General features: G+C 46.6%; 2 protein-coding genes across 10 annotated transcripts in view; both read left to right on the forward strand.

Annotated features, from left to right (window-relative positions):
* The window catches only part of LOC118079527 (inactive dipeptidyl peptidase 10-like), a 45,612-nt gene extending 44,363 nt beyond the window's left edge, over positions 1–1,249 (forward strand). For 6 of the 7 annotated variants that reach the window (XM_060272045.1, XM_060272042.1, XM_035103756.2 and 3 more), the window contains one exon: positions 68–1,249. In XM_060272045.1, the coding sequence (XP_060128028.1) occupies positions 68–202 (135 nt within the window). In that variant the 3' untranslated portion in view covers positions 203–1,249. The remainder of the gene's footprint in view (positions 1–67) is intronic. The other variant, XR_009557221.1, reaches the window with a different exon arrangement.
* Positions 1,250–1,423: 174 nt separating this feature from the next.
* The window catches only part of SLC39A5 (solute carrier family 39 member 5), a 45,389-nt gene continuing 34,080 nt past the window's right edge, over positions 1,424–12,732 (forward strand). The window contains exon 1 of one of the 3 annotated variants that reach the window (XM_035103763.2): positions 1,424–1,524. The gene's annotated coding sequence lies outside the window, so the exon portion shown is untranslated. Of the gene's footprint in view, positions 1,525–10,490; positions 11,371–12,732 lie in introns of those variants that run through there. The other 2 variants (XM_060272049.1, XM_035103762.2) reach the window with 2 other exon arrangements.

The following is a 12,732-nucleotide window of genomic DNA, read 5'->3' on the forward strand; positions in this document are numbered from 1 at the left end:
GCCAAACTGATGGTGCTATAGAATAAAAAAAGAAGACATCCCTAACCTTCTGGTGTCTGTTCCCTAGATCTACCCAGATGAAGGCCACACATTCAAGTCCACCCAGCACCACCTCAGCCAGAGCCTCTTCTCCTTCTTTCGGGGCTGCTTTGAGGACACAAAGCATTCACATCTGTTATCTGAGGAAGATGAGGACCCGTAGTGTTTTTTTTCCAGTGAGGATCACCAGCCGCTGCTGATTTCACTTGATGTTTTCTTTGCTGTGCTGGCAACTCATGGCAGCACTTTTGCACATCCCACGGACCTGCACTTTGTGTGTGTGTGTTCTGCATTGAGCACATTGTTTGGTGCTGCTGATCACGTCCTCCTAAGAACCCCTGCTTTCACTTTAAAAAAATCCCAACAAGTTTCCACCCCTTGGGACTGTGAGGACAGTTTTTTTAAAATGTATGCGTGTGCATGCGAATCCCAGAGCCAGGAGAGGGACTTCTAGTGGTCAAGGGATGGTGGCTATTTATTCCATATGCCTTACGTATTCCTTTGCCCATGCAAAAGAGTAGCAGAGAAGCATAATGAGCTATGAAATGTGAGCAAACCTATTCGAAGTCACTCCTGTCGTGTGAGCTTTTATTGCAACAGAGTAAAGTTTGGGCTCGTTTGCTGCAGAATTCTCCCCCCCCCTCCCGCCCAGTCTTTTGTACATACAGCCCTGCAAGGACCAGCAGTTTTGTTAAAGATCCTTCACCGTTCTTTCCCCCAAAGTTTCCACGAATGTGGAGAAGCAGTAGAATAATAGAATCAAGGAATTGTACGGCTGGAAGGCACCCTGAGAATCACCTAGTCCAACCCTTGCAATGCAGAAATATGCAGCCACCCCATTATCAGCACCCTGCTCTAACCATCCGAGCTATATTGTGTAGTTGTTGCAAAAAGACAACCGTAAGCCAGGAATGTTCTCAATTGAAACCCTGCTTCCCCATGAACTTTTGCATGGTTTTTGCAAAGTTTTTCCTGACACTTTGGCTGTGTGCACAACCATACTTTCAAATTAAAATCAATTAAAGCACATGGTTTCCTGAAAAAATAATAATCATGGGGACTGTAGTTTCCCCCTCGCACACAGCTATAATTCCCACCACCCTCAGCAAATTGGGATTTTTTTTGTATTTTAAATGTATGGTGCACACACCATCTTTACCCTACGGCAGGCTGCTGTTCAAAGGAAAGGCACAAAGGTTGCGGGTCCAGGGGGGTGGCAACCTGACATTTTGCATTCAGCCTTTTATTTTTCCTGCACCCTTGAGCTGTAGCCATCAATTCCCAGACAGCCCCTTGACTTTCCAAACTCCTCCTTGGTCCCCGGGCTGCCTGCCTCCTATTTGCCACTCCCAGGTCCATCGAGCAGCAGTTGGATAGAGCCCCAGCGACCCTTGACCCTTGCAGCTATTCAGGCAGCCAGACCTTCGAGCACCAGGAGCAACAACACCTGGCCTTCCCAACCACCTGAGAAGCTGACAAAACAAGGTAACTTGTAGAGTTTAAATATTTCGCAAGCTGCAGGCTCCACTCGCCCGCCCTCCAAACACACATGTGCAACCACCCCAAAATTTGCTCAGGATACTCGACTTTTCTTTGGGGAAACCCAAAGGAGATTTCTTAAAAGTCATCCCTTCAAGCTGGCATTTTAGAAAGAAATGCTATTTCTTTTAGGAGGAATCCCAAACCGTAGCGCCATTCAATCCATGCAGCTGTGGCTTATCATGATAAAGATGTCAGAAGAGGAACCATTCTGTCAAATGAATGCCCCATTAGGTTTCCCCGGGGTCACCCAGCCAGATGGGCGAGGTATAAATAATAAATTGTTATTACTCTCAGAACCCTTTGTGGGACAGCTGCCCCAAACAGATAACCTCACCCATTGCACATTCATGGCACTCCTTAGATTTGGCAAGCCTTGCAGTGGATCCTATCTCTGCAAACAAAGGTGGGGGTTGTAACTTCCAATTGTTGGGTAGAAAATAGATTTCCAGCGAGTACAATTTCTCATATCCTAATTGGCAGAGGTGAGGAAAGCAGCACCTTCCGGCTTTCCCTACCCTAGAAAGGTCTGGGAGCCCCTGTGCTCCATTTTACCCTCTTTGATTTCCTTTTATTGCATTCAGATCCGAGGGAGACCCATTGCAAAAAGAAACTCTTGCTCTCCTTTGACGTTTCTTCCTGAAAGCCGCACCGGATTTGGGGGATGTGGGTTTTAAGTTCCTTAAGAATAAAATAAAAAGCAGCCCTCAAGCTTTTGATCCCCCACGTATGAGGGAAAGAAAGATGCTAGGGAAACTAATCAATTGCATGAACTTTCCAGCTTGGAAGACATAAAGAACTTGTATGGTGAGGTGGGCAGGGGGCTTTATATACCATTTTTTGAATTAGTGCAGTTTCAGCCTTAGGTTTGCGCATATTACTTTTCTCAGGTCTCTCCTGGTGTAATCATTTTTGGCTAAGGGTTTGGGGTTTGTTTTTGCAGTGGGGGAGTGCTAGGGGCTGATACCTCCCACCCACCCCGCCAAGTGGTTTGCGGTTTTCTGGCTGATCTTGGCTATATTTGTTGAAGCTACGAAATCATATACACCCTCACTGATTTGAAAACCAGTGCTTCTTCCCCAGGTCATGGAAGCAGTAGCTAATAAAATGGTCACCTGCGTTAAACTCTTTTCTGTGTTGCTCTCATCCTCCTGCCTCTGCCTCTTTGCCACTGTGCATGTATTGAACCACAAACCCAGTATCTCTGATTTTCTTTTTGTTGCTCTCTTCTTACTTTCTCAACATTCATATCGTCTCCGCCAATGCTATTCAAAGGAGTTATTTCACCCATTCAGCTACCAGTTATCAAGTGCAGAACAGCTGGTTTTTCTGCATGAGACCTGGCTGCTGATTACGGCAACTAAACTCTGCTGGGAAAGCGTTGGGTTTGAGCTGTGATGGCCCATTCAGGTGTGTGCAAACTTGTATGTGTAAACTAGGCCATAAAGACGGGTGTTAACATGATGCATGTCAGGGGCATAGGAAGATAGGGGCAGTGGGGGCGGGGCGATCCCAGGGGCGCCACTGCGGCTGCCCACCCCGCCCCCAGAACACACGCCCTGCCCCAAAATGCACGCCCTGCCCCCAAAACGCACGCCACGCCCCTGTGCATGGCGCGCCACGCCCCCAGAACGTGCGCCAGTGCCGCGCCACATCCCTGGGGGCAGCCGCCTTCTCTCCGCTGCTGATGCATGTCTTATAATGCAGGTTGTTGTTGCTTGGTTTTTGGTGACCTTGAGTCCAATTGCCAACTCTCTGCATGACCTACCTCACAGGGCTGTTGTGAGGATCAAATTTGGGGGGCACCGCCATGTATGCCGCCTTGAGCTCCTTAGAGGAAATATATATGATTATGAGGGAAAAAATAAAATAAATGTGTATATACAGCATGGTGATTTGAAGTGGCAGTTAGAGTGGGCGTTCTGCAAAAAGGGTGAGCAGGGGAAGGTTTCAACACTCCCATTTGCTATGTTGCTCCCCACCACCACTTTATACAAATTCAATGGAGTGTGCTGCATTCACATGTCGTTTGCCCCATACTCAGTTACTTTCCTACAAATCCTACAAAATCATGCAATGAGGGGGGGGGGAGGAGCTCTTCTCCTATAAAATAAAGCATTGATTTTTGTAGCGGTGAAGTAAGTTTGTCGACATTTCTGTATCAAAAGCTTCAGCAACGTTTTCCAAGTGACTCACAATCATACATGGATCAGCTGGTATTAGCCAACCAGCCATCTGCTCAATAATATTTTTTTTTAAGCTTCCCAAATGCTGTTATGGCTTGGTGGGTCCAAGTGATACGTCTGAGGCCTGCATGAGCCGCGTGCTCATTGTCGTGTAACTATCCTGTAAACAAATCGGAACAAATGCTGAATAAAGACCAGATATAAAGTATGCAATCACTGTGCAAGTCAGGATGAATGCTCAATGGAGAGGCCTTGTATCTGGTCTTAACTGAGTTTCCGTTCTGATTTGTTTGCTAGGTGGTTGTATGAAAACGAGCAGTTCCACACTTTTCAATGTGTTTCCCAGTCACTTTCTTAACTGCAAAAAGAAAAAAAGGATTCATTTCTATTTGGAAGTGGATTTGTTGCACCCAGCCAACAGAGCCCTTTAATCCACATTTACTGCGAAAACCTAAAGTTCTGGTCTGTGCTTGAATTTGTCTTGCAAAACAGTGCATGAGGCTGGAGGGAGGGAGGGAGGGAAGTGAGGAGGGTGACCAAGGGAGAATACTGTCCTTTTGAAATACAGTCGTACCTTGGAAGTCGAACAGAATCCGCCCGACTTCCAAAACGTTCAGAAACCAAAGCACAGCTTCCGATTGGCTGCGCAGGAAGCTCCTGCAGCCAGTCGGAAGCCACGGAACCCGTGTTGGACGTTCGGCTCCCAAAAGAACATTCGAAAACCGGAACCTTCACTTCCGGGTTTCGACCGTTCAGGAGCTGATTTGTTCGGGAGCCAAGGCATTTGAGATCTAATGTATGACTAATGTGACACCCCCCCCCCAAAAAAACGCAACCATGGATAAAAGCAAAACAGAGACAGTCTGGAGGCACCCTGATTTAAATTGTTAAAAGGAACCCTACTGGATCAAACATCTGTCTAGTCAAGCATGCTTTCCTCATAGTGGCCAGCAAGATGCCTATGGGAAGCCTGTAAGCAGGACATGATCACAACAAAACTCTCTTCACCTGAGATTCTCAGCAACTGGCATAGAAGAGGTGTATTGCCTCCAATATACATAGCCATGATATTTAGAACTGGCATGCACAGCTTGTGCCCCCCCCTATTAAATGCAGCCCTTTAGCTATACATTACACCCTATCCTGGGCTTAACAACTCGCTCCCTTTTTTGGTCGGTGCCACATGGTCAGCAAAAATAGGAGGCTTCCTGACCCCTATGTGGACCATCAGACCTGGCTAACGGTCACAACTTGTGCAAGTCTCCTTTGTCATTTTTACTCGGTGAGCATCATTTCGTTACAGGAGTTAGGCAGTTAATTATAGTATTTCTATCGCCCCATTGCTACCAGAATTCTCAAATTCTACTAGTTCTCCTCTACAGTCATACAGTATTTCCTAATTACAGGTAGGTAGCCGTGTTGGTCTGAGTCGAAACAAAATTTAAAAATTCCTTCAGTAGCACCTTAAAGACCAACTAAGTTTTTATTTTGGTATGAGCTTTCGTGTGCATGCACACTTCTTCTTCTTCTTATGTGGAAGTACTAATATAAAGGCAGAGGTCAAACCTTGGTATTGGCAGTTTGGGGTACTTTTTGGATTCGAACTCCTGTTGTGCTGGCTGAACAGTTGTTTTTCTTAGGGAACAAAGACCCAGGACTGTGATTTGGTTTTTGATCTTATGAAAGACAGGAGGAATTGCTGATTTTACAATGCCTCTAAAGAGGAAAGCTTTCGTTTCCAAACTCCATGTCATTTATTATGGCCTGAAACTTGAATTCTTTTTACGCCCCCACGTTTAATTTATCGGTTTAAAATTATCATAATCAACAAAACTTCAATTCAAATCAAACCAGTTTGAGGTTTCCTTCAATCAAGAGCCCCTTTATGGATCACTGTCTTGTTTGGCGAAGGGACTTGAATAACTCCAAGAAGCTATGCCGTGCAGGGCCACCCAAGAGTTTAGACCAAATGTGATCCACCTGGAGAAGGAACTGGCAATCCACTTCAGTATTTTGCCAAGAAAACTCCATGGACATAAAACAGGAGAAGCTTTGAGAAGAAAGCGAGAGTTTCCAAGGCATGCTCTGGTTCATGGGGTCATGGAGAGTCGAACACGACTAAGACGACTAAACAACAACAACAATCAAGAGGCGTATAAATTGTATGGAATTACATAAGTAACAACTGAGATTGACGATTACAGTCGCAACATCAAACAGAGAAAGGGCAGAGAGAACTTCAGGTCCATCTTTGTTGTCCATCTCTTAGTCTCCACATGGCAGCGATAGTCAGACAAAATTCCCAACGTGGACTTGTTTTTTTCTGGTGTGCCACCACCTTCACTTAACCCAAACACCGGTAGTTAATACTTTCCATGCTGAAATATTGTATGGAGGCCATCTCAGGGGTCATTTTGGAGAACCCTGGGACAATGGCCACAGCCAGGCCATTTTATGGTGATGTTCTGAGTACTGGTGGTGGCTTTGTCTCTCTGGAGGGATAGGGGTTCGTTTTCTGGTGGAAACTGCGAAAGAAGCCCTGGCCTCACTGTGAAATGGTGAGAGTAGAAGGGCGAGTAGCACAGTTGCTCCTGATTTCTCTGAAGTTGCATAGCCTGCAATGCCCCCCCCCCAATTTTCCAGAGAGCTTCAGACATTGGAGCAAGCTGGATGATGGTTAGAGCATGAATGGTGGAAAACTCATCGCAAAGATTAAGAGTGCATATTTGTGCCTCCCACATGGTGGCGAAGGCAGCAGAGAAGTTTAACTTTTACAGTAACCACCCAGCAGAGCAAAATTGTTAAGGACCTGCAGTCTTTGGCTGAGAAGCTGGAGTGCTTGAACAGCTGCAGTGATAAGTGTGCAAGGTTCTTTGAGGAGAATGTCCTTCAACTCTCTGCTAAGTCAGATGCCATATTTCAGGGGTGGCCAACTCCCAAGAGACTGCAATCTACTTACAGAATTAAAAACTGGCAGTGATCTACCCCCGTTTTTTTGGGGTTCAGGTCAATGTTCTTGAGCTTTTTTTTAGGGAGGAGGAAAGCCCCGATTTTAAGGGTTTGGTGGGTAAATGAGGAACAACCACTCACCAACAAATTGCTGGGGAAACAAACAGCCTCACTCAGTAAACTCCGTCTTCTGTTCTGCAGATTGTGCAACAATGGAGGGCGGGGTGAGGGGGCAGGGCTGGAATTGATTTTAGCAACGCTAAGGAAAGGGACCCAGTGGATCTACCAGTAGATCACGATCGACCTGTTGGACATCCCTGCCGTATTTGATCCAAATTCAGAGGAGCTATCCAGTGCACAGCATAGCTGCCAAGTTATCCCTTTTTTAAAGGGATTTTCCCTTATGCTGAATAGGCTTCCTCGCGAGAAAAGGGAAAACTTGGCAGCTATGGTGCACAGCCTGGTCTGTTTTTATGAGATCAGTTTCCACTTTTGAGACCCGAGGATGGAGGCAGGATGCTTGCAATGGTACGGCCAACCACATGCTATTTAGACCTTGCCCGTCCTAACTCCTACAATCTTGCCAGAGGGCATTGACTGTGTTGTCAGAATGCAGTGTCGAAGGATGAGGTAATGCCCGTTGCCTTGAAAGAGATGGTGGCATATATGGTATGACACACACACACACCCAGGACCCTTAGCAAACTACAGTTCCCAGGATTCTTTGGGAGAAGTCATGTGATTTAAATGTATTACATGCATACAACGTGGCTCATTATAGCACTAGTCCTGCAATATTTAGTTCCAGCTGCAAAGCTCTTATTCGGGCAAATCCCCACATCTCCCCGACACCTTATTTACTCTTGGCTTTTCTGTTAACAAGACTGGGCATTTTGCTTCCGACGTTGTGTAAAATAATTCCCCTCAGCATGGGCACAATGAGATTTCCAGTTAGCTACTTGTCAGCTGGTGATCCTTTAACTGCATTGTTGAATGGGTACGAATAATCTGAGAGTGGGGGCATATATTGCCAAACAAATCTGCAACAGCTCTGGGAAATGGACTCACTTGTTCCCCGGTTCCCCAGACCTTCTCTTTTCTCTTGGTACTATGTGTTCACATACTGCTGTATCCAGAAATTGACCTTTAATACATCCTGCTTGGCAAGGAAAGGAGCTCGCCATTTCTGAGTTTCTGCCCGGCTGGGTCAACTATTAACTTCCCCAAATAAAACAACCTGGCTTGCAAAATTGTCTATCAAGAACAAGTTGTACTCCTGGCCCTCTCTAACAGTTGTTATCTTTCTCTCAAAGAGCAGGGAATCCCCCTGATTCCACACAAAACACCCTGGAGGGCATAAGAAACAGACGAGAAGCATCCGAACAGAGATTGATCTAGTCCAGGATTCTGTTTGCAAATTGGGAAATCGGGTGTTCCCAGGCAGGGGCAACCTGTCCTGTTTCGCCACCTAAGGTGAAACAGAGACGGTTGCTTCCTGACCCCTGCCATCCCATGCCCTGGCTCTCGCCGAATTTGGCGGCAGCTCCTCAAAATGTTGCTTCTCCGCCTGGAGGTGGGGGAGACGAGTGGCAACCCTTTGGGCCAGAAGGGAGGTGGAAGCAGTTGGGTGGGTGGGCAGAGTGCCGTCTCTTCCTCTTCTGCCGCCTGAGGCAGGCGCTTCACCCCGCATCATGGGTGGGCCGGCTCTGCATCTAGGAAGCACAAGCAAGGAATGGATGTAGATTTGTGGAAGATAAGGCAAGGCTGCAGTCATTATGGCTACATGTTGCTGTCAGTATGAGAGGCAGTGTAGCCTTGCTAGGGGTTGTGTGTAGGAGAGGGACATTGTGCTCATGTGCTCCTTATATGCTCATGTGCTTCCTATAGGCATCTGATTGGCCATTGTGGGAATAGAAAGCTGAACCAGACAGGCCCTTGGCCTAATCCCTCAGGGCTCTTACTATGCTTTTAAGGCTTACAGTAGCCAGAGGGCACATTTGGAATTTTAAGGAAGTGCCATAGCCACCGGTCGGTCGCAAAGCTTCTGTCACAGGGAGTGTGGTGTGAAACAAAATGGGTACTGCATCTAAAAGAGCAGGAAGAGGCAGGCAGACCCTCGAAATGGTATGACATGCCCATCGGAAGTCCGGTTCTGAGGGCTTTCCGGAGGTTCCCTCACTGTGAAAAGTGAAGTTACAGCAGGGTTGCCATACGTCGGGAATTTCCCAGGCATAGCCGAAATACGGCAGTCGGAAGCAGTGTTCGGACAGAAATCGTTGAAGTGTCTGGGGAAAATCTGGACGAATGGAAACACATGTTGGAAGTCTAGTTTTGTTCTGAATTTTCTTAAATAGCTCGAAAATTTGATTTTCACCTTTTGAAATATGGCAGCCCTAAGTTGAGGGCTTCTCAGAGGGCCTTCTCAGCAGAGGCGCCCACTCTGGGGAACACCCTCCCATCAGAATTCAAGAAGGTTAATTATACGGCTTTCTGAAGACACCTGAAAGCAGCCTTATAGCGGGAAGTTTTAAATGCCTGATGTTTTGTTATTGTTTTTATATTCTGTTGGGAGCCTCCCAGAGCAGCTGGGACTACCCAGAAAGATGGGCTGGGTATTATTATCATTATCATTATTATTATTAATATCACCCCTTCCCTTCGGTGAAAAAGGGGCTTTTTTCTATTCAGAAGAAAGTGCAGACTTGCTCAGTTGCTTCAAGAGGCAGGACTGGAAAGAATGCCTGGGAATTGTGGCAGACAGATTTTGGCTAAGCCTCAGAAGAAACACCCTCACGCTGGAAGCTATTTAACAGTGGGGCAGATTGCCTCAGGAGGTGGTAGACTCTCCTTTGCTTGGTGGTATTTAAGCAGAGGGCGGGTTGCCTATGGTCAGGGATGCTGTAATCGCTCTGAGCACAGATGGATTACACTAGGCAACTTCTAGGGTACCTTTCAAATCTGCCATTCTAGGATTCTTCAAATTGGCTGGTCAGGTGGGTGCTAATATATGTTGTATTAGATGGGAAGAGCTGGTTTGGGGTAGTGTAGTGTAGCAGCCTTGATGGCAGAAAGTGAGGAGGAATTAAAGAACCTTTTAATGAGGGTGAAAGAGGAGAGCGCAAAATATGGTCTGAAGCTCAACATAAAAAAAAACCAAGATCATGGCCACTGGTCCCATCACCTCCTGGCAAATAGAAGGGGAAGAAATGGAGGCAGTGAGAGATTTTACTTTCTTGGGCTCCTTGATCACTGCAGATGGTAACAGCAGTCACGAAATTAAAAGACGCCTGCTTCTTGGGATAAAAGCAATGACAAACCTAGACAGCATCTTAAAAAGCAGAGACATCACCTTGCCAACAAAGGTTCGTATAGTTAAAGCTATGCTTTTCCCAGTAGTGATGTATGGAAGTGAGAGCTGGACCATAAAGAAGGCTGATCGCCGAAGAATGGATGCTTTTGAATTATGGTGCCGGAGGAGACTCTTGAGAGTCCCATGGACTGCAAGAAGATCAAACCTATCAATTCAGAAGGAAATCAGCCCTGAGTGCTCACTGGAAGGACAGATTGTGAAGCTGAGGCTCCAATACTTTGGCCACCTCATGAGAACAGAAGACTCCCTGGAAAAGACCCTGATGTTGGGAAAGATGGAGGGCACAAGGAGAAGGGGACGACAGAGTACAAGATGGTTGGACAGTGTTCTTGAAGCTACAAACATGAGTTTGACCAAACTGTGGGAGGCAGTGGAAGACAGGAGTGCCTGGCGTGCTATGGTCCATGGGGTCACGAAGAGTCGGACATGACTAAACGACTAAACAACAACAAGTGTAGCAGTGCACACGCCACACATTTGAAGCACATAGCTGCTCTCCCCCCCCATAATCCCGGGAACTGTAGTTTAAGGGTGCTGCAAATTGTAGCTATGTGAGGGGGGCAAACTACAGTTCCCAAGATTCTTTGGGGAAAGCTGTGTGCTTTAAATCTATGGTGTGCATGCAACCAAAGAGACTGTTCCTCTATCACTGGCTAACTGGGTGGCCTCTAGGCGGCCCCAGTTTGCAGTATGGGAGATAACTATCCTGACCTACTTTGCAGGGTTGCGGGGCACATGGTTATCATCACGTGATTTGGCATGCCTCTGAATGGGCCTTTACCCCAGAGTATTTGTGTTTATGTGTGCATATGTACAGTCACATTTCTGTTACGCAACTCCTTTTCCCACCTTGGCCAGCGATGTGGGAACAGGCTGTCCACTCCCCACAAGCCCACTCCCTCAACCCACATTTCCGGGAACAGTCTCAAAAAATCCTGTCGTGCCCCCATTCTCCACATGCTGTTTGATAAGAGGAGGGGCCTATGCAGGCCCCACCTACTCGAATGCAACATGCCTACCCACCACCGAGGCTGATCAAAAGCTTGATGAGATCAAAACAGCGCCTCTTAAAAAGCCTGAATGCTGCAGAGATGGTTGTTTGGGCTGGAAGCTGTGCCGTTCTCAATTAGTGCTCGGTGTGGCTGTGGAAAACTGGCCCCGACTTGGAATAATAAGCGGATAACACCAGCCCTAAAGCTGCATTGCCCAGAAACTCAGAAGATTTGAGGGCTGGAAGGTGCTTTGAGAGTGTGTTCTGGACAGGAAGGCGCACGGTGACGGGAGCAGGTACATATATAATTTTATTTAAAGTTATTGCTTTGATATTTGCTTGCCGAACTCCACAGCAACTTCCCAGGGGATTTGTGAAATCTCTGGATTGGAACTATTGCAAAGGCGAACAAGGTTAGTGCCTCTTTGGAAGCTGAGTGATTGAAAGAAAAAGGGAAAACCCCATATAGGAAGCAGACTACTTAGTGCACTATTGTCTTCAGTGAATTTCTCTCCAGATTTCTGCACAAGTCTTTCCCAGGCACCGTTCCTTTTGCTTGTACAGCATGTGCTCTGCAAATGACTTAAGCTGCTCTACATAAGTAGGAAGTTTCCGGTTAAAAATCTTGTCTCTCTGCCACGAACTTTTCACTGGTAGCCTAAAGCAGGTTCCTGCCTCTCAGCCTCTAATCTGCTATGTTGGTGGTGACCAGGAATGTTGTGAGGATTACTGAGGTACTATATATGATGGGACCCTGAGGGACCCAGGTGGCGTTGTGGGCTAAACCACTGAGCCTAGGGCTTGCCAATCAGAAGGTCGGCGGTTCGAATCCCTGTGACGGGATGAGCTCCCGTTGCTTGGTCCCAGCTCCAGCCAACCTAGCAGTTCGAAAGCACATCAAAATGCAAGTAGATAAATAGGAACCGCTGTAGCGGGAAGGTAAACGGCGTTTCCATGTGCTGCTCTGGTTTGCCAGAAGCGGCTTTGTCATGCTGGCCACATGACCTGGAAGCTATACGCCGGCTCCCTCGGCCAATAATGCGAGATGAGCGCGCAACCCCAGAGTCGGTCACGACTGGACCTAATGGTCAGGGGTCTCTTTACCTTTACCTTTACGGTCTTATAACTCATGAGAGGAAATAGAAACCCCTCTTCCACTTTGTTTAACTTGACTGGAAATTTAACTTTGTTTAACTAGACTGGAAATTTGAAAGGCAATGTAACATGTTCTCTCTCATTCACCTATGTTTCCTGCTAACTCCCCACTTGAGAAGCAATAGAACAGCTTGCCTGTGTGACTGGTTTCAATCCCATTTTGAGCACCTTGCGCACAGAGATTTAGTAAGCCCCTCCCTGCCTCCTTGGCACTCATTCGCAAAATGGAAATAACGGCGCCTTTCACAGTTGCAATGGGATTAAAAGAATCCAAGGAAGATGGAGAAAGCGGTCCGGTTAAAAGTGACAGAAACTTTTGCTGTTAAGAGGGCTGATGATCCATTGCATTCAAAACAATATCAGTAGAATGGAATATTGGATAAAAGTGGAACTAAATGGATTTTAAGTTTTTGATGTCCAAAATTTCATAAATTCGATGGCAAAATTGGATGGTTATGCTGTTATTTGTAAAAGCTTTTCACCTATTTGAGGGATACATTTGC

Source organism: Zootoca vivipara, chromosome 2, assembly GCF_963506605.1.
Source record: "Zootoca vivipara chromosome 2, rZooViv1.1, whole genome shotgun sequence".
NCBI classification, from domain to species: domain Eukaryota; kingdom Metazoa; phylum Chordata; class Lepidosauria; order Squamata; family Lacertidae; genus Zootoca; species Zootoca vivipara.